Source organism: Mchenga conophoros, linkage group LG10, assembly GCF_057382185.1.
Source record: "Mchenga conophoros isolate Kocher_MC1m ecotype Shallow Benthic linkage group LG10, M_conophoros_male_GT1.1, whole genome shotgun sequence".
NCBI lineage: Eukaryota > Metazoa > Chordata > Actinopteri > Cichliformes > Cichlidae > Mchenga > Mchenga conophoros.
In genome coordinates, this window is record NC_140535.1 from 3,473,903 (window position 1) to 3,500,581 (window position 26,679).

General features: G+C 42.0%; 2 protein-coding genes across 2 annotated transcripts; both read right to left on the bottom strand.

Moving 5' to 3' along the window:
- Positions 1 to 2,825: 2,825 nt before the first annotated feature.
- acat1 (acetyl-CoA acetyltransferase 1) lies at positions 2,826 to 11,759 on the bottom strand. Its single transcript, XM_085288212.1, has 12 exons — positions 11,627 to 11,759; positions 8,208 to 8,255; positions 8,004 to 8,121; positions 7,728 to 7,823; positions 7,388 to 7,488; positions 7,020 to 7,163; positions 6,785 to 6,935; positions 6,602 to 6,697; positions 6,177 to 6,290; positions 5,402 to 5,466; positions 4,263 to 4,420; positions 2,826 to 3,220 (listed from the first exon to the last, which is right to left on the bottom strand). Exons 1-12 carry the CDS (start codon positions 11,675 to 11,677, stop codon positions 3,100 to 3,102), a joined length of 1,263 nt encoding a protein of 420 aa, XP_085144338.1. The 5' UTR covers positions 11,678 to 11,759; the 3' UTR covers positions 2,826 to 3,099.
- Positions 11,760 to 13,481: 1,722 nt separating this feature from the next.
- On the bottom strand, positions 13,482 to 17,095 carry LOC146565224 (collagenase 3-like). Its single transcript, XM_085288213.1, has 10 exons — positions 16,976 to 17,095; positions 16,636 to 16,877; positions 16,399 to 16,547; positions 15,969 to 16,097; positions 15,683 to 15,844; positions 15,451 to 15,580; positions 15,220 to 15,353; positions 14,978 to 15,137; positions 14,781 to 14,884; positions 13,482 to 14,320 (listed from the first exon to the last, which is right to left on the bottom strand). The coding sequence occupies exons 1-10, from the start codon at positions 17,072 to 17,074 to the stop codon at positions 14,211 to 14,213; spliced, it is 1,419 nt and encodes a 472-aa protein (XP_085144339.1). The 5' UTR covers positions 17,075 to 17,095; the 3' UTR covers positions 13,482 to 14,210.
- Between the last annotated feature and the right edge of the window lie 9,584 nt (positions 17,096 to 26,679).

The window sequence follows — 26,679 nt, forward strand, 5'->3', positions numbered from 1 at the left end:
CTGCTGGTCAGCAAACCTGGGAAACCCACAGATAATTGGAACTATGGCACGAAACCGCTTCCAAGACATCATGCAACACCTACGCTTTGATGACAAGTCCACCCGCAGTGATCGAGCAAAGACTGATAAGTTCGCTGCAATTTCCAGTGTGTGGGGATCATTTGTCACCAGAGATGGGCAGTAACGCGTTACTTGTAACGCGTTACTGTAATCTGATTACTTTTTTCAAGTAACGAGTAAAGTAAGGGATTACTATTGCAAAATCAGTAATTAGATTACCGTTACTTTCCCGTAGGAACGCTGCGTTACTGCGTTACTAAAACCGTGATTTTTTTTGCGAGAATGTCTCATGACAGTGACGTAAGCAAGTGCGACGTTGGTGACAGCAGCTGTGTGCAGATCAACAATGGATAATATATCGAGTGCGGGAGAGAGTATGAGCGTGCAGCGTTTAAAGTGTGGAAGTACTGACCTTACTTTGAGTTTGATTCCATAAAAAGTGACAAAAACATTAGCGTCCATCGTGCGTGGGAAGAAAACTTTTTACAGCGAAAAAAACCCCTAAACTTCCGAGCAAGCACCGAGTAGCTACGACGTGATGGGAAACTCACAGAGACACTCGCGCGGATTCTTCAACTGACCGCAGCACACCTGCACCAGGGTAACCCTCCGCCTACCCTGCTCCTGCTTTACAGGTGAAAATAGAGCAAAAGGACCGCTGAGTCTTTGACTTTATTTATTTTCTGCTGTGTTTTACTTGCATCTGTTTGAAAGAGTGAGTGAAAACACAAAAAATATTTTATTTTATGTGCTGGAATGTGTAGAAAATAGGTTTAAATGTTAAACTAATTTATTCAAGTCAGAGAATGTTGCATATAATTAAATGTTTTGCTTGATGCATAAAGTTAAAAGATTAAAACTGATAAAACAAGTTAAAAAAAGAGACTTTTCCATTTGATTACATTTTGTATGATGGATTATGCAGAAAAAGTAGAATTGGGCTGAAAGATCTATCACTTTATCACCTCTTCAGGTTGTAAATCGTGTTTTTAAAAAGTAACTAAGTAACTAAGTAACTAAGTAATTAATTACTTTTGAAAATAAGTAATCAGTAAAGTAATGGGATTACTTTTTTGGGGGAGTAATCAGTAATTAGTTACTGATTACTTTTTTCAAGTAACTTGACCAACACTGTTTGTCACCAACTGCATCACGTGCTACAACCCTGGTCTACATATCACCGTTGATGAACAGCTTTTCCCATCAAAGACTCGGTGCTGTTTCCTGCAGTATATTGCAAGTAAACCGGACAAGTTTGGGATCAAGTTTTGGGTGGCCTGCGACCTAAAATCCAAGTACATTTGCAATGTCTTCCCATATCTTGGCAAGGACCCCAATCGTCCCACTGGGGAGAGACTTTCTGAAGATGTAGTGATGAGGCTGATGGAACCATTCCTAGACAAGGGCAGAAATGTTACCACGGACAATTTCTTCACATCGCTTTCACTTGCGCAAAAACTTCTTGGACGGAAAACCACCATCCTCGGCACAGTCAACAAGATTCGCAGGGAAATTCCTCAATCCACTAGACAGACAGATCGCAATGAATTCACCACTCAGGTATGTTGCAGGTCTTTTGTGGTTCTATGTTTATGTGTTTCATTGTGTGTAAAAGGGCTATGGAAATAACAATTTATCTTATTTCTTAGGTGTTTTCAACCTCTGCTGCCACGCTGACGGCGTATGCGGCCAAACGGAAGAAGACAGTCTATATTCTTAGCAGCATGCACAGCGTGGTTCAGACTGATAACACCACCAAAAGGAAGCCAAACACTGTCACCCTTTACAACAAAACAAAGTGTGGCGTGGATGTGATGGACCAGATGGTTCGGGAGTACACTGTCCGCAAAGGAACACGGCGCTGGCCAGTCGCCGTGTTTTATAACATGATTGACATGGCAGCACTGAATGCACATGTGCTGTATCAAGCATGCACCGGGACGAAGGAAAGACGGGTGGACTTCCTGGTGGAGCTTGCAAGGGAGTTGGCTCGCTCTCATGTAGCTGCGAAGAAGGCAAGAAAAGATCAGTTGCTTCGGACACAACCCTCCACACCTAGCCCTGGAAAAAGGGCCACGTGTCAGGTCAAACACAGATGCAAAAAAAATCAGGCCACTGTGCGATGTGTTCACTGCTACAGGTACACATGTGGTAAATGCAGACGACAGATACCGTGGCAGTGCCAGGATTGTGAGTGATTGCTGAAAATGTTGAAATGCACTCACTCACTTTTTATCATTATTTGTAAATATGTGTACAAATGGTTGGTTTTTTGTACTGTTTTCATCAATAAATGTCAGCAACAAAGGACATACAAAGGACATGTGTTGATTTCTCCCTAAGATGGCAAACTGAAACACTCCACTCCCCCACCCCCTCAATCACTCACCCCCACTCCCCTCCCTCCAGAATTCCTAGGTAACGACCGAATATACATATGAATGACTAGCCAATTTAGCTTCCACTTCCAGCATTTGACTGCTCTCCGGCTTTTAAAGGTAGAACGGTAGAAGCCTGGAAATCCCAGTGTTAATCCCCAATTTCAAAAGGTTAAAAAGACATTGCTGTTGCAGATAATGCAGCCAAACAGAGCACAGTCAATGTTATCGCTTATCTCTGGCACGTTATGTATCCAGTGTAAGAACAGCTTAACTTAAGAAAGGTAGTTGCGGCATCTAGTGGCCAGTTTGAAAAACAACACAAACTGGTAATTGTAGTAATACCCAGTAAATACACACGCTCACAACAGACCAATAACAAGACAGTGCTTTCAAAAAACTATTTATTTAACCAGAGTTAAACATTATTCTATTTTTTGCACAAGACGTGTTTTCAAACAAGAGGAGTGTTTTGTACACTGGAGTCACGACATCACAGGAGTCCCGTGTTGCTGTTTGCTAAGGCCGCTGACATTAACGTAACAGATTCTTTCTTCACAATTAACAGGAGCTTATAGATGTGAGAGTCCTTTGGAACCAGCAGACAGTCACTGCACAGTTCAACACTCTTAAAGGAACAGAAGCTTCTTGCCAGGTCTTCTTACAGCTTCTGGATCAGAATGGAAGAAGCTCCGCCGCCTCCATTGCAGATGCCCGCCAGCCCGTACTGACCAGACTTCAGGTTGTGCACCATGTGACCCACAATTCTTGCACCAGACATCCTGACAGAGGAAAGAGAAATAGAGGGTAATAGTTTCTTTTCTACTCTAGGTTTAAAAAGCCATGGCGTACTACAGAAGTGCACAGAAATCAAACATGGGACTGTATTTAAGGTAGGCACACGTAATTAGTGTCAGATGTTGTTTGGTCGGAAAAAGCAAACAGTTTGTGACCGCTATGCTGTTGTGATTTATGATAAATGAGGTTGGATAAAGAGAACTGTTGAACAATAAATACAACTGATGGAATGCAATAAAGATGTTAAACGGACAAGATAAGTACGGCTGGAGTTATTGGACTGTGGCAAATTTCATTCATAACAGTGACATCACGTCAGCCCCGCCATCGAACACCTCGGCGGCTTCAAACGTAGGCTGAGCCTGCCATGAATAGTCATTTTGGGAATGATTAATTTGGACTGTTCTTTTTCCAGAGTGGAATGATTTTTCTGAGATTTTTCTTCAATGACTTTCAATAAATTGGGTAAACAGGTTTGAATTTATTTTGGATTTTCTCTCATCTATACATATTTAATACTATATATACACACAGGCTCAAATATATACATACGCACCTATTTATATTGCTTAAATGTCTCTTAGCAAGTTAATCTCGGCCATGGCACCTTTGTTAGCCATTGACAAGCTTCTAGAATAAGTCAGGCTGGACATTTGAGCACACTGTTTCGCAGAATTTGTAGAGTTAATTTAAATTATGTGGTTTGTTGGCACAGAGCTGGCTTTTTAAGCATAGTCAACAAAGTCTCAATTGCTAAGGTCAGTGCTTAGAGAAGATCCACATACCTGTGGTTAAGCATTGCTCCAGTTAAATAATTAACTCTGACAAAGCCAAAAAGGTTAGCAGGGCTGTCACGTGTCAGGTTTCTTGTTTGCGAAGAGAAACAGTTATGATGTATTGTTTGCAATATTATGGGCCACATCTGAATATTTCAGACAAATGTAAACACATTTACTAGAAAAAAATACTTTTGAGAAGAACCAGGTGAGTTAAAGCCAAGTTGTAACATTTTGTTGTGTCACCTACCCAATGGGGTGTCCCAGTGACACAGCTCCCCCGTTAACGTTGACTTTTGCTGGGTCGATGTTCAGCATCTTGATGTTAGCCAGCACAACCACGCTAAAGGCCTCATTGATCTCCCACATGGCAATATCATCCTTCTTCAGCCCTGCTGCATCCAGCACCTGGCAGACACACACACACACGGGTCTAGTCATACACATATATGGGTCTAAATAATTATTATATTATGCTTTTGTATATACTTTTAATTTAACCTAAAAATATAAATATGAACAATCTTTAGTAATCACAAAACAAATATAACCCAGGCAAATACGACATGCAGTTTCTAAATGATGATGTCATTGTGTTGTTGTGTCACCCTTTGCAGCAAGAAGCAGGATCGCGCATTTGTGATAACTGACGATGAGCCTTTCAGGTTGGACTTGGTTGAATTCTTTGTTCACCTTTTGTCTCCCATGTCCACAGAATATTTCCCAAAGGTTTTGGGTTATTTACCAAAATCATCAAGATATTTTTTGAAAAATGGAGTTTGTGTTTATTTTGGTCAGCAGTGGTTTTGTCGTTGGAACTCTCCTATTTGTGGTCAGGCTTATTCTTATATTATGTAATCTTGACTGGAAGAAGTGAGGCCTTCAGTTCTTTAGATGCTATTCTGGGTTCTTTAGTGACCTCCTACACGAGTTGTTGATGTGCTCTGGCAGTGCTCATCTTATTCCTCCTTGCACACAGGGGCAGACACCAGTCCTGATGATGGGTTAAGGACCTTCTATGGCCCAGTCCAGCTATCCTAAAGTAACTGCCTGTCTGTTCGAATCTCTCCCATGCTCTTGAAATTGTGCTGGGAGACACAGAAAGCCTTCTGTCAATGGCAGATGTTGATGTGTCACCCTGTCAGAGTTGGTCTACCTGTGTAACCTCTGTAGGGTCCCAAGTATTGCCTCAGACTACTAAAAGCATAAGGTGATACAGAGACTGGCCTAATAGAGGACTAGTCTCATCAAACTAGTGAAAAAACTGAAAAGATGAGGAGGGAAAAACTGTTGGTGGCCTCCATCTGTAAAACCATGTTTTTGGGGGTTGTGTCATTGTTGCAAAATAATTAGAAAATGTAAGTGCCAGACTACATGCTCATAACCCACCTTTGGTACAGCAAATGCAGGAGCAATGGGGAAATCAATGGGTGCAACTGCAGCATCGGCAAAAGCTGTGTAAAACAAATCAGAGAATGTACAGATATATATGAACTGTTTGGCAACCAAAAGTCATCCAAAGATACTCTCAGGAGGAAACAAGAAACACTTTCATTTCAAAAGGAGTTCATTTTACCACCGTGACTTGATATAAACAAATGCTGAAGAACTGGTGTCAGACTCAAATGGATGCATTGAAAAACAACAACTAAACAAAGCCAGCTAACGGTTTAACAACAGAAGATTTTTTATGACAGATTTTTGTTACTTTAATGAAGATAGTTGAACAGATACCACTGGAACAAATGATGGTCAAATGTATCAAGTCAGCTTCTACCCAGTTCATTATACAGGTCCAACTATTTGGAGCCAGTCGGCCTTTGGGTTTCCAATAACCCTCTTTTAAAGATGCCTCTAACGAATATCAATGCTTAAACTTATTTGCTGTTTTCTTGTGATTTTAAATGCTCTGAAAAAAGCATAAAAAATGTGGTCAATGTGGTTCTGCCAGAGGTTTCTTCCTGTTAAATGTTTTTCTTTCCCACTGTCACCAAGTACTTGATCATATGGTGTCAGGTAATTATTGGGGTTAGGTTTTACACTGTCTTTTTGTTTTTTCCAGCAATATCGACCAGCACTGCCTCCTTCCTCTCCTTGTGAGTGCGAACCAAGAGCAAACCAACAGTAAAGCTCTCCATGAAGCAAGCGTCCACGAAAAACTTACAAACAACCCTGGCCAGTGGAGTCACATTGAGTCTTTTTGCTGCATCTGCTGTCATTAAAACAAGAGCTGCAGCTCCGTCGTTCAGTGTGCTGGCATTGGCTGCTGTCACCGTGCCTGAAAACAGCAAAATAAAAAAATAACAAGAGACCCATCAAAATAAATTACACCTTTAATAACGCACAGATGAGCAACCACATTACTGTTATTAACATTTCCTGTAGCAGCAGAACTACTTGTACAATTTTTTTTAAGTTATTTTAATAAAAACAGTACACACTGTATTTGTCTGATGTTACACGTCTTAGTTAAAAATATTAAAGAAAATCTCATTTTTAATCTTTTTGTTTTATTTTAATTAGTGTTAAAGTGCAAGAAGAATGTGGATGCTTCACACAGCTTCATGTTGCTCTATAACTCATCGTTACCGTTCTCTTTCTGGAACACAGCTCTCAGTTTGGGGACTTTGCTGAAGTCGACCCGTCTCCACTCCTCATCCTCAGACACCACCACATCAGGTTTGCCTGCAAAACCCCATCAACAACATTAGCTGTGCAATAACACTAATTAAAGTCACTGGGCTGAGACAAACATGGTATATCTTCCTGTACCTTTCTGGGTAATAGTAACAGGTATTATCTCCTTTGCCAGCACACCAGCCTCGTGCGCTGCTCTGCTGCAGCTATAAGAGTTGATGGCGTACGCATCCTGCTCCTCTCTGCTGATTTTGCAGTTCTTGGCTGTGTTTTCTGCACAGTTACCCTGTAAGAGAGCAACAATATTATAATGCTCTAAATGCACATAGGCCTTATAATTTTCCAATAATAAGTAGAACATGAGGATCACCATGTGGAATTTGTTGTAGACATCAGTGAGTCCGTCCTTCACAATGAGGTCTTCCATCCTCACTCCTCCGTAGGATGGGGTCTCTCTTGCCATCACATAAGGTACATTGGACATGCTCTCCATGCCTCCTGCCACCATCACATCCTAAGTCACACATATAGAACTATAGTCAGAGTAATTTGCAGTACAAAGCCAGAATAACCCATTATAAACAAAAGTTTCTTTCAGTCCTGATAAACACGTGCATTTATGCATTTATCAGGATCACATCTGTGATCGAGTACTAGCATGACAGCAAAAGATGCAGTATTTCAGAAGAATCTGCACTCGTGTTTTGTTACACCTTGCATATTTAATGCTGATAATACCTGGTGTCCACACATTAGACTCTGAGCTGCCATCATGATGGACTTCATTCCAGATGCACAGACTTTGTTGATGGTTGTTGCTGGTGTGCTGAGGGTCAGTCCTGTAGAGGCAATCAGAGACATCATTCTTACTATAACAGAAATTAGATGAAGACAACTTCTCACCAGCTCTGGATTCTGCTTGGATGCACATTTGAACTCCAATGTCAAGAGATAATATTCAAAAAACAGTGTTTAGCTCAAGAAATTGGGAATAATTCATATTGCAGACTCAAAAATATCCCTCAAGGCACCACAGATGTATCAATATTGTGGGTTAAATATAGCCGAGAGGTCATACCTGCTCCGAGCAAGGCCTGTCGTGTGGGGGCCTGTCCTTCGCCAGCCTGAAGCACATTGCCCATGTAGACTTCCTTCACTTCTTCCGGAGCAATTCCTAAACACAAAGGCAACATACTGAACATGCACAGCTGCCTCAGTTTTAATGCAGCCCTGTTTCCACTCATGAGAGACAGATACTCAACCTATTGTTTGGACACAGCGCCAGCCGATGTTTATCAAGCAACAGAGGAAAGTGGATCCGTCCGAGCAGTGAAAGTGAAGTGGCCAAACATACCTGCTTTGTCAATGGCCCCCTTGATGGCAATAGAGCCCAGTTTGGTGGCTGGAACTGAAGCTAGGCTGCCTTTGAAGGATCCCATCGGAGTGCGGACTGCGCTGACAATGACGACTTCCTATGACCATACAATTTAGTGTATATATGTTATTGTGCTCTACAGATGATTAACTATCAGTGCAGGCTCTCAGTGATAGTACTTACATTGAGGGAAGGATGAGATGTGTAGGTTCTTGACAGATACTTGTGAGCCTACAGTGACAAGATCATAAATGTTATAAATAATAAGTGAACATAAGTATTCAGCTGATATAATGCTTATGACAGGTGTCTGACCTTTGTTTTGTGGATCTGATGGACCCAACACATTTAGGGTTTTTATTAACCAATACAACAATAACAACGTATCTAAAAGTACTTAACAGATGTTTATTTTACCCCAAGTCCAAGAAATATAGATAGACCATATATATGGTTAATATTTGGACATTTACTTCTATTGAAGCCCATTTATGAAATATGCTGTTTGATTTTTGGTCATAAAATGTAATAGAAATAGAAAATTGAATCAAATATAAAGGCAGCAAACTGTCATCACTACTGACATTTATATCTTTCAACAGATTGATATATCATCTACAAGCAGCCTTTTTGTGCTACCCTATACAACAGTGCGTGTTACATATGTACTACTTGCCGTCCACCTCTAAAACACACATTGCAGCTTGTCTTTCTGTTGCTAAGGATCAAATCAGGGAACATCTACTGACACTGGTATATTTGTAGATGGGATCTAGGATGAAGAGTAAAAATCAGCTTTGATGCCCTCCACAAGATGGACCACCATTTGTCTTGGCCCTGGTTGCACGATGCTACCAGTCAAGCTCAATGGCTCATTCTTTGGGCGAGGAGACTATTCAGTGTCACCATTTTTGATATCCAAGGGTTCGCTTTGGGGCAGGTGTTCAGTGTCAAATCCTGTCTTCGTGCTCACTTTCAGACTCTGAACTGATGGTGCTGCTTTGGCTCACCTGGCTGAGGAAGTGACCAACGTATGGAATTTAGAGCCCCAGATCATTTATTGTGTGTTATACCCCTTCACTCTCGCCCTGCGCTGATGTCTACTTTCTGCACTGTTCTATCCAATAAAGGCAAAATGACTCACGTTCTGAAAACTCTTCCCATCTGTTATCTTCCAAATGTTCTCTCTTATCTAAAAGTCCTAAAACTCCTCAGAGAATCCTTTCAACGATATGGAGAATTACAAGAATGCGAGAACAGGCAGATGAATGTGACTGAAATGTTTGAACCTCGTTTGGAAAAAGCACGAGCAGAAACACAAAACACACATTGGCGATCGTGGCTCAAGAGTTGGGTGTTCGCCTTGTAATCGGAAGGTTGCCGGTTCGAGCCCCGGCTCGGACAGTCTCGGTCGTTGTGTCCTTGGGCAAGACACTTCACCTACCGCCTACTGGTGTTGGTGATGGTGCGATATGGCAGCCTCGCTTCTGTCAGTCTGCCCCAGGACAGTTGTGGCTACAACTGTAGCTGCCTCCACCAGTGTGTGAATGTGTGTGTAAAGCGCTTTGGAGTCCTTAAGGGGGACTAGTAAAAGCGCTATACAAATACAGGCCATTTACCATATGTACACCACATAGTAGAAACAGGTTTTGTGAAACGTTTAAACGTCCTGAGGCTTTGAAACTTTCTGACACCCGTCTCCACCAGAACATCTGCTGGCCACTTTTAACTATTGACACAGTCTCATAACCCTATTCTGTGAAACAATAACACAGGCAGCTGCTTCACAAGTCTAAATAAGGGTACTTGTTATATCAGGCTATTGATAATTATGAAAACAGCATGTGTTATCGCGGCTAAATCCCACACAAACAGGGAAAGAAAAACATTGAGACTGTTAAAGACAACAAGCTGTGACTGTAAAGAGCAGAGTACTTACTTAAAACAATTTATAGAATTAAACATACTGACAAATGAGGGCTATATTGAATGTGACAGCCACACAGGTTTTCAGCTTTCAGACTGAGTTGGCCTGGTTTTTTCCCTCCAAGTCACCTCCTCAGCTTTGTAAAAAAAAAAAAAAAAAAGAGTTTGGATGCGTTTAGTTGATGTTTTAGTCGTCTGACACTTTCCATCATCAGGTTGTTCCACACTGCCAAACAAAGCTAGAAGCAGCTCTGATGTTTTAGATACCTTTTTGAATCTAAGCAAACACAACACAGTTAAGAGGTTGCTCCTGAACTTTTGCAACGTGTCAGTCTGCGTCTGCGTTTTTAATCACACTGAAATTGCATCTGCATGCAGCTCTCCTGTTTTTTATGACACAATTACACCGAGAGTATTAGTGGGAATAAAAAAAGAAAGAGAAGTTTCTCTTTTTGTTTTTTGAGGTCAAGGACTCATTTGTAATGACAATTATTTAAAAAAAAAATAGTAACAAATTATATTTTATAGTAATAGCACAACAATTCTTTAATTTTCATTGGTTTCATTACTACAGTCAAAATAATAAGTTTCTGAATGTGCAGGATGTTAGACTGTGTGTGAAGCCACTTGATGCAGCAAATATCATTTTCTGTTAAAAGTAAAAAACTTGCATGAGCAAGTAATAATTCCAATAAAATCATATTTATTCAATTACACTTTCTGGTGTTTTAGTGAATGAATACTCTATATTAGTCTTCACAATCCACAGCATAAATAACAATGAGAGATCTAGTATTAATTTTCTTACATGTGCACGTGGCCGTTTGTCTTAATTAAAAAACATTCACTTAATAATTACAAACACCAGCGCACATGACTCCGTCCCGGGGAAAAACAAACAAACAAACAAACAAACAAACAAACAAACACAACAACAACAAACCCAAATCCTGCCGCTTCACCTGTCCAGAAGCAGCAGCTAAGCCATCTGTCATAACTGGGGCGAAACGTGTCAAACACGATTACAGTGCGAGATCATTAAAATGGGTTATTTTATGTTCTTCACAGAAAATTAGCCGTTGTTGAAATAATGATAAATCTGAAAAACTTGACGTTTACTAAACAATGAAAAGGTGTCCCACAGACCCGAACATCACACGTTAGAATCAAGCTCCAGAATAAAACTGTCACCGTGAAAAATATGACAATAAAGGCAGGTATTCAGGCAATATCAGCTGCCTAATGAAGTGACAGGAGCTAGAGTTTCAATGGTACTCTTTGTGGGCGCTAAGCTAGCTGCAGCTGATGCTATAGCTAGCCTGTTTTGGTGTCAACTAGTCCTTTCTGATACACTGTCGACTGTATTGAAGCCAGTAAAGCATACTACTACTGCTTCTTTAAAGTACTCTGACCAACCAGCTACAAGTACAGTATGTTTTCAGGTGTTTGCATTACTTTAACCTGCCAAGGACGCTACACACACACACACACACACACACACACACACACACACACACACACACACACACACACACACACACACACACACACACAGAGCAAGGTTAGCACAGCTACTTGAACTTAACCAGGGCCCTGTGCTGCCAGCCTAGCCTTCCTGTTTCTTACAACAACATGACCACAAACCTAAGATGACAGTTTCACAGCCCATCACTTACCAGACGTTTACAGATTTGAGCGTGCATGGTTAAAAGTCCACTGGATGACATTTCGGACTGAGACACAGAACTGACTAACGCTTCACCTTCAGCAGCGCACGAATAAACACATCAGCCAATCACAGGAGGAGATGTGCTTCCTACGTCATCTTTGGCTAAGCATTGTAGTTATTGTAGTTTCATCCACAACATCCAATGTGTATTGCTTAAATAAAATATATTGGGTTATATATATATATTTTAAGATCAACACACAGTAATCACATTTACCTTGAAATAAAAAATATAAATAAATATTTTATTTTACAGTATTTCACAGGTTCCAGTTCCACTGTTTATTGTTTATTCATTTAAGTGCCAGTAGGAAACGTTTCTGCTTAATGAATAAATGGCTGTAGAATATAAATTGATTCTCTCATGGTCCAGGGACTTTGAGTCAGTATTTTGGGTTTCGTGTGAGGTTTGGGCTCTTGTATTTAAGTCTGGGGTGTGTGTATTACAAGTGCATTGCTATTTTCTCTCGTCATATATTTTGTCCTCTGTAGTCTATTTATCTTCTGTTCCCCAGTCATTACCCCATGTCTGACTGGTCCCTCTGTATCCTGTCTCTGTCTTCCTTTTTGTCTGTGTCAAGCTGGTATGTCTCAGTGTTGGTTTTCTGTTTTATTTTGATAGTCCCTCATCGTTCAGTTTCACTTCCCATATACGTCCCCTATGATTAGTGTCAGCTGTTTTCCCACCTGTTCCTTCTTCCATCCTTATCTGCTATCTGTATATATTGCCTGCATCTTTCTCCCTCTGTTCTTTGTTGTGTTTTCACTCATCCCCTCACTCCTTATGTTTTGTTTCCTTGCTTCCAGTATGCATTTTTTGTCTGGCAGGAAAGTACGAAGAAGAAATCAAAGAAGCAGGAGGCCCAATTTATGCCATTGTATCTTTGGTTAGGTTAATGTTTCCCTTAAAATAATAACAATTTAAAATGTATAGTTTAATTGCTGGTATTAACTATTTCAGACTAGGTTAGAGAGTGCAATGAGTCAGTTAATACGTTGTCAGCATATTTGGAAATATGCAAAAGTATTTTCATGCAAAATGACACATAATTCCCTGCACGGCAAGCTGATCATTATCTGATCAGCTAAAGAATTATAATCCAAGTATTCGCTATAATATGGAGCACAAGCTTACCTTCAGCAAAGGTCAGATTATTAACATGATTAGCAGCTATGTTTCAATGCTGTGGAAAAGACTTTAAAGCTTATAATGAGCTAGTTGCATATTTTTTATGGAAATATTCAGTGCCAGTGTTGTGAATAAGACCAGCATTACAATGTTAATGTGTGTGTGTGTCTATAGGGGGAGATATATTCCTTAGATCTGCATGTAAAGGAATTTACGTCATGTTCATGCATGTTCACTTCATCAACAAGAACATGTTGATTTCAGTCTGAAAAGCCTTGAAGCAGGACATCAGGGTATTTCATCAGCACCGTGTGTGTGTGTGTGTGTGTGTGTGGGGGGGGGGGGGTCTATGTACAGATTTCTGTGTCAGGCTGTGTGGTAAGCAGAGGTTGTTTTTTCCCCTTTTTCCAAAAAAAACTAAACTAATAAATATGAGTCACTCTAGAAACATCATAATGATTAGTCAAGAAGTCCATGAACACAAAGCACTGAATCAATGACCCATGACCATGACATTCTGCTCCGTACAGATGTGTTGTTATGCCAAGAAGCCATGTTATGTATTTATTATATTGTGTGAGAATGTATTATTTATATTGGATATAATAACCAAAAAGTATCAGATGTTTTTAAACAGTTCAGCTTTTATATAAATAAGACATGTAGCCATCAGTTATTTAAAATTCATACAGTCATTTTTCATATCATAGTTAAGAAACAACAGTCTAAAGACAATGAAGTCATTTCGTGTATTTATTAGTGAATGCTCCTTTTAAAATGAAGTCATCTGAGCAATTACAACAAAACACATTTAGAAAATAAATTTGAAGCTGCATTTAGAAGGTCATTAAAATATTCTCAAAATTAATTACTTAATGCAGTGCTCATCAATCTCATACCTTCTGCAGCTATAGCACAATGCAGTATTAAATCCCCCTTTAACATAATACTACTTGGTCAGTGGTTCAATTTCTCTTTAATATTCTCAAAATCTTTAGAGGGTGTTCAGTCATATCAGGATACCAATATCAGTTTTTAATTTAGTTGTTTCCAGTATAAACTTGTTTTGTTTTGTTTCAGCAAAACTTGCAGCACTAAACAATCTTATTTGAGCTGTAACTGTTGTTAAAGTACAATGAATTACTCAGGCAAGGGCAAAGATTTTGTGTCCACCTGGGATCAAAATAATTTAGCAGAGGCAAGGATGTGTAGATCATATATTTATAGATCATAGTACTGACTCCTTAAGCCCCACTTTTATTATATGTTTAAAAAGAAATTGAGAAAAGTGCAGTTTAAACGTTTTCAGTGACGTACTTGAATAATACTGTAGGCTTTGTTTACAGATTTTTGTCTTAGTTTGCACAATTACTACATACTGTAAAAACAAAGACCCATTCGTCTAGGAGTTCGTGCAGCGCAGGAAGTAACTGTTCCTCAACACACGGTGCCGTGTCCCAGTCCCCAGGTCGTACTCATACATGTAGGGTCCACTGTAAATGTAAGTGTAACCTGCAGAACAATGGCTTAGTGTTAGTCTAAATACTAGTTAAAGAAATGGTTCACAAAAATAATACATTGTCTTAATTCAATGATATACATGAGGCCACTGCTTTCATGTGTTGGTTACACTAAACTAAAAGACGGTTAGCTTAGCTTAAAGCATAAATACAGCCAGCAGACTTTGCCAAAAAAATCCACCTACTACTGTCTCTAAGCTCAGTACTTAATACTTAACTGTTGTTCGGGGAGGTTATGTTTTTAGACTCATTATAAAGTAGGTGCTACTTTTCGGTTTTACACTGGAGCATATAGTTTAAGAGTTAAAGAGTTTTCAAGAGGTTTTAGAGCTGCTTCTGGTTCTGCTGTTATGTTAAAAGTGTGGAAATTACAATGACAGTAGCATGACTTTTAGTCTGGCAAGACATTTTTTAAAATCTCTAATTTCAGGTTAGCAGTGAGGACCACTCACCTTTGTGCTGGAAAGCTGCCGTAACTCTTCTGGTCAGGCCTGCAAAGGCCTGATTCACCAGTCTGGGATATCCCTGCTCCATAGTCTTTCTGGACTCATCATAACTGGAGAAAAACAGAAAATAGATTGATCCAGTTGACGTTAATAGTATAGAGTAGTTCACAGTGAAAATTGGAACTGGTAAACTTTCAACTCACCTGAAGTAATTATTGCCTACAAAGAAGAGAGTTTTGCCAGAGTTTACATCATGAAGGGTAGCGTCGATTTTCCTCACTCCTTTTGGCAGACCAAAAGCAGTTAGTGTTTTAGGGTAGCCCCGCACGGGCTGGTTGCCAGTGAAGGCCCACACTTTGCGACCTTTGGAAAACAATTGAAAACGCTTAAGTTAGATTCCAAAATATGGAATGTGTTTCTTACATAGATAAGGAGAAACCAGTACCTTTGAACAGAAACACTGTGTCTAACTGTCGGCTCTCATACGCAGCATCGATGTCCACAGGGGCACTGGGCCACAAGCTTCTGATGAGGCTTTGCTGTGGAGTCTGGCTCTGGGGGAAGCTACGCCACAAGAAGCTGATAATAAATAGAGGCAAACATGAGCCATCAAACAATCATTACTAAACTGTGGATTTAGATGTTTTAGCACTCTGCTGCGGCGCATATCTGAAACCTGTCTTTGAAGAAGATAATCTCTCCTCTGTGGGTTGTGACAGCATCCAATACCATGGTAGAATCACAGGCATCAGGAGTAGTGGGAGGTTTGGGATCATCCACAGAGGGATCCTTCCTAGAGTTTGAACCTAGAATTTAAAAGATAAGTTTTGGGAACCCCTGCTTCACAATCCACCAAAGGTCAAAACGAGCAGCAATACCAAAGCAATATTCAGACCCTCAGTACTCACCATAGAGGTACTGAATGCCCCTAACATCATCCTGAGGCAGAACAAAGGTGTCAGGGTTTCTGTAGGAGTACGTTGGGTACATTAGGGCACCAGGGACATTGGAATGACCTAAGCCCAGAGAGTGACCAAACTCATGGGCGGCGACAATGAAGAGGACGACGCCTGAAGCCGAAAACACATAATGGCAGGCCGGTTACAGGACAGTGCGACAATGCAGTTATTTTCTAAAATCACACGTAAAGCACGTAAAGATCAAAAAAGGAAAAATGATAAGTGAAAACCTCACCACGGCTTGAGCGGAACGTGAAAGATTCATCATCGTCAAAATGAGCATCCCCTCCAAGACCATCACCGGGAGCAAAGGCGTGGGCGAGAGTGTTACCGGGCCCATCAAAGGAATTAAAATCACCATGTTCTGTTAAATAAGGCAAACAAGCCAAAATTTACAGACCATTTTGTGTACACATTGACATGAAACATTTGGTAAATAGTTATCTCCAAGTGGATTCAAACAGTCAATCTAAAACATATATAACTCTATGTAATACAATATAATGCCGATTAGAGGTATCGTGTGTATAAGTACATCATTTCTTTAGGATTTTCTGATTCTGAGTAACCTATCCATACTCTATTTTCTATTGTTTTAGACTCATATTTTTAATAATGATGTTATCTGAGTGCATCTTCCATTGCTGAAAAAGATTTGCACTCACCCCGGCGAACAAAGGAGATCATAATATCAGCAATGCCGCTGTAGATCCTTGTGAACCTCAGTGGAGTGACTTTGGCCCACACCTGCAGAGCTTTGCCTATGGAAGCATCCACCTCTGCCACAGACATGTCAGGTGTGTAGTTCTCTATCCTGCAGAGCACAACAATAATCAAGAAAATCATTAGTGTGGTCACATTTTCTCACGTTGTGTGTTATGTTGTGTCTTTAGATCATTCACCTGTATGTGAGGCTGCGTTTCTGCCATTTTTTTCCATAAATGGAGAAACGAGCGACCTGTTCATCGGGAACCCCACAGCGGGGCTTCTTCATCATGGCCAAAGTGTCAGCATCCAGAGACCCGGTGATCTGGAGACCAAAGAATCTCTGCATCTCAGCCAGCTTCTTGTTCAGCGGGCTGATGCCCCTTCTGACAGCTGGACCCTCCTCCTCTGTGAGGTTGAAGAATTTCTTCAGGTAGTTCTGTCAAAAAACATGAGATCTGAACAATATTCTTAATACCCCATAATCCTAGGACTTGTGTTACAATTATAGGACAAGCAAAGGAAACATATACATACCTTTGCAAAACTTTCATCTTCCACAGAAACTTCAGAAAGCGGCACAGAGAGAACTGCAGTCGCCAGACTGAACAGAATACACCCGGTGAGAGACCTCATACTTCTTCACTGTTTTGACTTGTGTGCATACATTGAAGTCTGGTGTTATATAGGCTGTGGAGGGGAAGTATCGTAGAGTGGGTGTGTTAAGCAACTACTTCCTTGAGCTGATGACTCAGTAATAGTTATATTTAGGATGACATGACTGAGGAGAAGATCAGCACAGATAGAAAATTCCCAAATCAACTCTGTGATTATGAGATGACACATTACAAAACATTACATACCAAAACTACAGATTTTTAAACCAAATATTATGTTAATAGTGAAACAGTAAGGGATAATAAAACCAGTGAGTTTTGACTGCTGTACATATCATTGTAGGATCATGCTAGTGTATTTCTTCATCAGTGTTTTGCTGATACTCATTCAGACAATATTGTCTCTATGTATTTAAACAGGAGGGAGATGAAACATTTATTGTATATTTGTCATTTTACTTTGAATATGTTTCCTAATTTTGCATGTTGTTCAAAGTTATATTACAACAGACACTGTAAATTTTGCTTAAGGCGGTTTAGCACAAGTCAGAAGATATTTATCGAATCCATCACAAAAGGGAGTACCTAGATTATTTTTTCTACTGATAAGTGAGCAATGTGTCCTGAGGCTAAACCCAAACAAGATATATCGTGCTGTCAACAAACCCTCTGTTTACTCTCAATTTTGCATGTGGTGCACAACAGTGCTGCCATTCTTTTCAGTATTGGACACTGATGGTAGTATCGTTTGGATTGTGTCTTAGATATACTGAACAATGCTAAAAAAAACCCAGCTAGTACATGTGTAAACTATGACCAGTTAGTACCTGTTATGAAAAAGTATCTATTAAGTGTCTATTAGGTCCTTCTTCTTTTCTTCTTTTATTTTTTAAGAAAACATAAAATGAAACACTTTGAAAAAAGTTTTTTCTATGGTTTAAATATGCACCACATGATGATCATTTATTTTGTGTCTCCATGATTGCATATATGAGTACCTATTTTGGGGGCAATTATATGGGTCAATATTACAACACTCCATTACACAATGAGCTGATGTTAACAGATTTTAACACAGACTGCATCAGTCATCCGCAATCGTCTCGTATAAGGATTACAAGAAGTCTTGTATAAGGTCCACCGGTAGTGGGGCACGATGACTGTCTTGGAAAACAAGAGAGCTTGTAATGCATCAACAGAACCAAAAAAAAGAAAGTATGCATTTTCATCATTTTGTATATATATGAGTGCTGTTGTGACATGAATCAGAGACTCGTCAGGATTTTGACTGCATGACAGCAAGAAAAAAGAGTTTTTTTTAACCTTATTTGGGGCAAATTCATTGAACGTCATAGATATTTTGTGAATCATACTTCAGTGGTATAGTGTTCATGCTTTTACAATTAGAAACTGAAATTGTCACTTTTTAAAATTTCTCATATTTAGAAACAGGCTTCAAAATACACTACTCTACTGTAGTAACAGTACCTATTTCCAGCATTCTTACAATGTTTATGCTTCTGTTCCAGAAGTCAGAAAACCTCATTAAAAAGCCAGTTTGTCCACTGTGATTGCAGCTGAACCTGATGGGAACTGATAACTCAACCTATGACTTGTTACTGCAGCTTGATGATCTGATGCATGAATCACAGAGATTGAATCACAGAGGTTGTTGTAGGCAGAAGATCTTTTACTACTGAATGTTGAGTTGTCATGACTGAAATTACCCAAACACTTCAGGGACTCTTCCTCCTTCTCAAGAATAGTACCCTCTATCTGCTGCCTTTTAAGGTAATGAGGTAATGAAGTATTCAAAAAAAAAAGAAAAAATTCCAGACCATGCTGAGACGACTGAATGGATATCAAAGGCTGATGCTCATTGTTATACATCCTTTTGGCTTTTGTTTTGGTAACTTTGCAGTACAGTGTGTAAAAACCATGCTGATAACCCCATCGTTATATGAGTAGTCATCATAGTTTCCCTCCAAACAGAGATTATGATTCAAACATCAGGTCTATCTCCACAGTCAGGTGTATGTGGGCAGTCTATGATGAAACAGAGATCCACACCCATAAACATAACAGTGTGCGTGTGAGACAGTGAGACAAGAAATCCAGACATTTCCATTTTGGCAGCTTATCAACAATTTTCTCAGATGTTAGTTCCTGGAATGATAGATGTCAAAATGGCTAAAAAATAGCTCAGACATAACAAAGATGTGGCATGGATTTGGCAATAAATAAAAACCAAAGTGTGAAAATTATCTTTCAAATGTCACCATCACCATTCAACATTTCACCATTCATCATATCAGAAAAACATACTCCTCCAGGAGTGAGAATTCTAGTCACCGTCTGGGTTCTCCTTGGAATCCAAACCATTTCAATTCCAAATGTTTACTTACAGACACCAAGCAAATCTGAGCACAGGAAAAGCAGGTAAGATACTCTTTTGCAGGCAAGGCAAAGAAACTTTCAAAATTGTGAGGAGCCAATGGACTGATCCAGACATGAAAAATATGGTGACTTTTCCTGTTCTGTGGTCATTTCAACCGGACAGAGACAGGAGTAATGATAGAGTCAACTCAAAGGGACAAGTATAATTCGATCCCAGTTTCTCAGTTCGTAAACGAATGTTTTTGTACACAACCAACCCTTCTGAGCCAATGTGTGAAAAAAGGCGTGGGTCAATATCACCACAGGTTTCAGGTGAAACCATTGTGAGACCTTGCATTACCCTATTAGGCGACCTATTGAGGTTACTTCACACTGTCAAGTAACCTCAATGGGAGTTGAGGTGCCTGGAAAGGAATCTCAAAACTGCACTGTAGAAAGTTGGTGTTTTACAGGGTCAGATTTGAGTTGTCCTTTAACCACAATGAAAACAAGGAATGAAACAGAGTATGTGTGAAACTCACATTTCTCACCGCTAACACAGAGCCAGTTCTTAAGATGGTGCTAGAGGACCAAACAGCCATGGCTTTAATGATGATGGAGGGTCTTAGAGGAAATGGGAATATCATCAAACTAAACAAAGACAAAGTGATAAATGAAGTATTGAAACACATTATTTCCAAGGGAATGGGAAACTGCCAGAGCACTGGTCAAACAAAATGCTATAACAAGGTATTCAAAGTGCGCAAGATGTGTTTGAATGCTGTTTTAAATTTGTCTCCCTCTTTAATCCTTACCAAGTAATAGGCATTACAAAGGTCCAGTTTAGTGAAAATGGTGTTGCCTTGTAGGAGTTCCAATTCAGTTTACAGGAGGGGTGAGGGGTACTTGTTTGTCACCTTGATTTTTTCTTTGTCATGAAAAAGAACCCAGCACCAAGCTTTGTCGAACACTTCTGCAAGATCGTGCTACACTTGAGGCATGGAGGGACGGGGTTCAGGTGTTTTGGCTCTAATGGAGGAATTGACCAAAGGGGTGGTGGATCTGAGGAAAAGTAGATGGCAATTTATACTCCACCTAGGGCAGCCCGCTCTCACTCCCGATGCGTAATATACAGATGATTTGTCACGTCCCGAGGCATTCCAGGGAATGCGAAAGGTTACCTTTCTGCGTTCCTATGTAATGTGCCGGATTGTGGATGAAATCTAATTGAATGACGCTCCCGCAGTAACACACATTCCAGCTGTGTATTCCGGGCCTAACCCTAACCTTATCCCTAATTTTAACCACCACCTTAATCGTGTTAGACAGTGTTTTCCAAAGCGATTTAAGTCAAATAAATGTACATGTGTAGATTTATTCCAAACAGTTCTTATGTTTCCTCATTTTAATATAGGGATGTGTTAGGTGGCCAAAGGCGTAATATACTGACGATTTGTCACCTAGCATAAAATGTTACGCTTTGGGAGTGAAAACGTGTTGCCTGGAGATGCAATCTTTAGAACAATAGATATTGGGATTATGAGTACTAAGTCTGTGAGGACCGAAAACCAGGAGTGTTTAAGGTGCTTCGAATAGGAAAAGGCTAATTTGCTCTACATGGTTGCCTGAGAAAGTTAATGAAAAAAGTTGTAAATAATCTATGAACCATTGCGTCAAGAACCATTATTAAACATACTCAGAAACTTATTAACAAACTCTTCAGAAGACAGACTTGGGTACAATTTAAAAACTGTTTGTCCCTATCTAATCTAATCTAATCTAATCTATCTATCTATCTATCTATCTATCTATCTATCTATCTATCTATCTATCTATCTATCTATCTATCTATCTATCTATCTATCTATCTATCTATCTATCTATCTATCTATCTATCTATCTATCTATCTATCTATCTATCTATCTATCTATCTATCTATCTACCTTGATGCTCTTCCCACTTCAGGCATTGGTAGAGGCCACTCTGGAGGCTTGAGAGGCAGCAACAGCCTTGAAACGATAGCCTGTGCAGGCCCCTGAGAGACAGGTGGGCTAAGCAGTTTCTGCTGAAACACTGGAAAACACTGGGTGAACCACCCAGGAACCTTGACAGTTTCATGGCCAGGTGAGCCATGTTTCCTCAATTTTTCAAGTTCATTCCCAGTGTCTTTGTTTGATATATTTGTGGGATGTTATGAGATGTGGATGTAAATGAAGGGCAAAACAGAACATTTAAGAGCTGCCAAATCAGACACATGCGGAGGTGGTAGTGTAAAGAGGCAAAACTACAAATAAACAAAAAACCTACAGACCTAACTGCATCATGGTCATGTGTCCTGGTAATATATTTTTGTGTTACCCCCCTTTTAAACTTTTATTGATATTCTTTCCACTCTTCAAAATTTCCCAGGCTTCCCTACGATTCCTTGTCTTTGCTAGTTGCCTTTTCTTTCTTGTTCTGTAATGCTTAACCTGCCATTAACCTGATGATTGTATACTGCTTGTTCTTTGTTCATTTTTGTTTTTGGCTGTTCTCTCTCCAACATTCATTCATTTATTCATAATCCATCAGTATGAATGGACGGTAATTGAAAATATGGCGCATGCATTCATCAATAGGATGACCTGTAACAAGGTTTTGAAATTAAAGTGGGCTGTGATGTGAATGAACTGGGAGGTTGTTGTATGGTGTTAGTTCAGCAGGCATTACACACACATGCAGGTAGGAACAGATGATCACCGGAGATAACTCCTTTCTTTATTTTTATTTTTCTTCTTTCAAATACCACAACCAGAACAACATACTCACTAGCGCCCTCTAGCGCTTCTGGTAAATGCATCTACAGAACAAATGCAATAGTATGTGGACACAACAGAGGTTACTTCAAATGCAACTTTTCAGCAGCTCAACAAATATGACCAAATAGGGCTGGGTATCGTCACTGATTTCTAGAATCGATTCAATTCCAAATCACAACGTCCCAATTTGATTTGATCAACGATTCGATTGAATTCGATTCAATTTTGAGTCAGACAGTCAGAAATATTACAATTCTGATCATTTATCAGTACCGACACTTCATCAGAGGTGTAAGCATCACAGCACATGGCTTTGTATCACAGTAACTGAGGATAAAACCAAAAAAATATCATGAAGGAGATTTTCCCAGGGATCCCAGGGGCTATGTTGTCTGGGGGCTTTTGCCCCCTGGTAGGGTCTCCCATGGCAAATTGGCCCTGGGTGAGGGACCAGACAAAGAGTGATTCATAAGACCCTTATGAAAAGGACACCGAGGGAACAGTTTACCCTGCCCGGGATAGGGTTACCGGGGCCCCGCCCTGGAGCCAGGCCCGGGGAGGGTGCCCGAGGGCGAGCGTCTGGTGGCCGGGCCTTAGTCCATGGGGCCCGGCCGGGCACAGCCCGAAGAGGAGACATGGGCCTATCCACCCGCAGGCCCACCACCCGCAGGAGGCGCCATAGGGGTCGGGTGCATTGTGTGCCGGGTGGCGGCCAGGAGCGGAGGCCCTGGCGGACTGACCCCCGGCTGCCAAGACTGGCAATAGGGACATTGTCACCTCTCTGGTGGGGAAGGAGCCTGAGTTAGTGCGTGAGGTTGAGAGGTACCGGCTAGATATAGTCGGGCTCACCTCTACACATGGCTTGGGCTCTGGAACCAGTCTCCTGGAGAGGGGCTGGACTCTGTCTCAGTCTGGAATTGCCCCTGGTGAGAGGCGGCGGGCTGGGGTGGGTATTCTAATATCCCCTCGGCTTGCTGCCGGTACGTTGGGGTTTTTCCCGGTGGACGAGAGGGTTTGTTCCCTGCGCCTTAGGGTCGGGGAACGGGTCCTGACAGTCATCTGCGCTTATGCGCCGAGTGGCAGTTCAGAGTACCCAGCCTTCTTAGAGTCCCTGGGGGGGGGGGGTGCTGGAGGGTGCTCCACCTGGAGACTCTGTTGTCCTGCTGGGAGACTTCAATGCTCACGTGGGTAACGACAGCGAGACCTGGAGGGGCGTGATTGGGAGGAACGGCCTCCCTGATCTGAACCCGAGCGGTGCTTTGTTATTGGACTTCTGTGCTAATCACAGTTTGGCCATAACAAACACCCTGTTCGAACATAAGAGTGTCCATAAGTGCACGTGGCACCAGGACGCTCTAGGCCGTAGGTCGATGATCGATTTTGTAATCGTATCAGCAGACCTGCGACCATATGTTCTGGACACTCGGGTAAAGAGAGGGGCTGAGCTGTCAACTGATCACCACCTGGTGGTGAGTTGGATCAGGTGGCGGGGGAGGACACTGGACAGACCTGGTGCACCTAAACGCGTAGTGAGGGTGTGCTGGGAACGTCTAGCAGAGGCCCCAGTCCGCGAGATCTTCAACGCACACCTCCGGCAGAGCTTCAACAGCATTCCGAGGGAGACTGGGGACATTGAGTCTGAATGGACCATGTTCAGCGTCTCCATTGCCGAAGCTGCTGCATTGAGCTGCGGCCGCAAGGTGGTTGGTGCCTGCCGTGGTGGTAATCCCCGAACCAAATGGTGGACACCAGAGGTGAAGGGAGCCACCAGGCTGAAGAAGGAGTCCTATCAGGCTTGGTTAGCCTGTGGGACTCCGGAGGCAGCCGACAGGTATCGACAGGCCAAGCAGAATGCGGCTCGGGCAGTGGCTGAAGCAAAAACTCGGGTGTGGGAGGAGTTCGGAGAGGCCATGGAAAAAGACTTTCGGACTGCCTCGAAGAGATTCTGGCAAACCGTCAGACGTCTCAGGAGGGGAAAGCGGTGCTCTACCTGCACTGTGTATAGTGCTGGCGGAGCGCTGCTGACGTCGACTGAGAAAATTGTCGGGCGGTGGAAGGAATACTTCGAGGACCTCCTTAATCCCACTGACACGTCTCCCGAGGAGGAAGCAGAGTCTGGGGATGAGGGGAATGACCCGCCAATTTCCGGGGGCGAGGTCACTGAGGCAGTTAAACAACTCCTTGGTGGCAGAGCCCCTGGGGTTGATGAGGTCCGCCCCGAGTTCCTGAAGGCTCTGGACGTTGTAGGGCTGTCCTGGTTGACACGCCTCTGCAATGTTGCGTGGAGATCAGGGGCAGTACCTGTGGACTGGCAGACCGGGGTGGTGGTCCCCATCTTTAAGAAGGGGGACCGGAGGGTGTGTTCCAACTACAGGGGGATCACACTCCTCAGCCTCCCTGGGAAAGTCTCTGCCAGGGTGCTGGAAAGGAGAGTTCGTCCGTTAGTCGAACCTCGGATACAGGAGGAACAATGCGGTTTTCGTCCTGGTCGCGGAACACTGGACCAGCTCTTTATCCTCTCCAGGATACTTGAGGGTGCATGGGAGTTTGCCCAACCAGTCTACATGTGTTTTGTGGACTTGGAGAAGGCATTCGACCGTGTCCCTCGGGGTGTCCTGTGGGAGGTGTTGCGGGAATATGGGGTGTCTGGCCCATTGCTACGGGCTATTCGATCCCTATACAACCGTTGCAAGAGCTTGGTTCGCATTGCCGGCAATAAGTCGGACTCGTTCCCGGTGGGTGATGGGCTCCGCCAGGGCTGCCCTTTGTCTCCAGTTCTGTTCATAATTTTTATGGACAGAATTTCTAGGTGCAGCCAAGTGGCGGAGGGCTTTCGCTTTGGTGGCCTCAGAATCTCATCTCTGATTTTTGCAGATGATGTGGTTCTGTTGGCTTCATCGGGTGAGGGCCTCCAGCTCGCACTGGAACGGTTCGCAGCCGAGTGTGAAGCAGCGGGAATGAGGATCAGCACCTCCAAATCTGAGGCCATGGTTCTCAGCCGGAAAAGGGTGGAGTGCCCACTCCGGGTCGGGGATGAGTTCCTGCCCCAAGTGGAGGAGTTCAAGTATCTCGGGGTCTTGTTCTCGAGTGATGGGAGAAGGGAGCCGGAGATCGACAGACGGATTGGGGCTGCAGCTGCAGTAATGCAGACGCTGCACCGGTCCGTCGTGGTGAAGAGGGAGCTGAGTGTAAAAGCGAAGCTCTCAATTTACCGGTCGATCTACGTCCCTACCCTCACCTATGGCCACGAGCTGTGGGTAGTGACCGAAAGAACGAGATCGCGGATACAAGCGGCAGAAATGAGCTTCCTCCGAAGAGTGGCTGGCCTCTCCCTTAGAGATAGGGTGAGAAGTTCGGCCATCCGGGAGGGGCTCAGAGTAGAGCAGCTGCTGCTCCACATCGAAAGGAGCCAGCTGAGGTGGTTCGGGCATCTGACAAGGATGCCCCCTGGGCGCCTCCTGGGTGAGGTGTTCCAGGCATGTCCCACCGGGAGGAGGCCCCGGGGCAGACCCAGGACACGCTGGAGAGATTATATCTCTCGGCTGGCCTGGAAACGCCTTGGTATTCCCCCGGATAAGCTGGAGGAGGTGGCTGGGGAGAGGGAGGTCTGGGCCTCTTTGCTTAGGCTGCTGCCCCCGCGACCCGGCCCCGGATAAAGCGGATGAAGATGGATGGATGGATGGAGATTTTCCTGACCTGACTTTTTATAGCAGATAACCTTAAAAATATTCTGCAGTAGAGCAAAATTTGGCATAATTTTTAAAAAGTTTAAATTTCTTCGGTATTGAACAGCAGAAATGAGCCTTTCTAGTCGGCAGTCATTGGAAAAAAAAAAAAAAAACAGCGGTCAATGTGACAGATTGAAGAACTACTGCATATAAAACTGTTCAGTTAATACTAATTCATATCTGTTGATATAAGGATGCAAATAATGTAAATATGGTAAGAAAGTGGTTAAGAGTTTATTATTTTTCATGTTATATTAATGGCTTTCATGTTATTTAAGAGAACTGCAATCTATACATCAGTGATCGGCTAGTAAGCCTTTTCTGGGATCGATTAGTAATGTCTCTATTCTCCACTAGGGGGTTTTCGCGCGTTCTCCTCACTGCAATAAACTACTGCATGAGAGACGCAAGTCATAATCACTCTTGTGATTCTTTTCCCCCTGTTTTCAGGTAAAAGTGTTTAAAAGTTGATATATTTTCAATGTGTACACTGTTAAGATATTTAAGAGGTAATCCTTCATTGTTTTGTAAGCGTTAGAAGCATTATATTACAGTTTTGTGCACATGTGCGTGGTGGTTTTGAGCTGTGTTTTGTACTGTGTAATGGCCATTACGATAACTGCAGGAGCTAAAAATGCCGCGATTGTCAGCCATTTTGTCAGGAAACCTGCTCAAGTATATGTATAGTAAGCACTTTAGTATTTCGGTTTATTAATTAGTG

Bases quoted from the DNA above. Each gene is read 5' to 3' on its own strand.
- acat1 (XM_085288212.1), bottom strand. From the start codon at position 11,677: ATGTCATCCAGTGGACTTTTAACCATGCACGCTCAAATCTGTAAACGT. The intron at 6,698-6,784 runs GTACAGGAAGAT...GGGGTTTTGCAG, and splicing joins TGTTACTATTACCCAGAAAG to GCAAACCTGATGTGGTGGTG. The intron at 3,221-4,262 runs GTAGGTGACACA...TTCCTCTGTCAG, and splicing joins TCACTGGGACACCCCATTGG to GATGTCTGGTGCAAGAATTG.
- LOC146565224 (XM_085288213.1), bottom strand. From the start codon at position 17,074: ATGAGGTCTCTCACCGGGTGTATTCTGTTCAGTCTGGCGACTGCAGTT. The intron at 15,354-15,450 runs GTTTCAGATATG...ATTTATTATCAG, and splicing joins ATTATCTTCTTCAAAGACAG to CTTCTTGTGGCGTAGCTTCC. The intron at 15,138-15,219 runs GTACTGGTTTCT...TGTTTTCCAAAG, and splicing joins CACAGTGTTTCTGTTCAAAG to GTCGCAAAGTGTGGGCCTTC.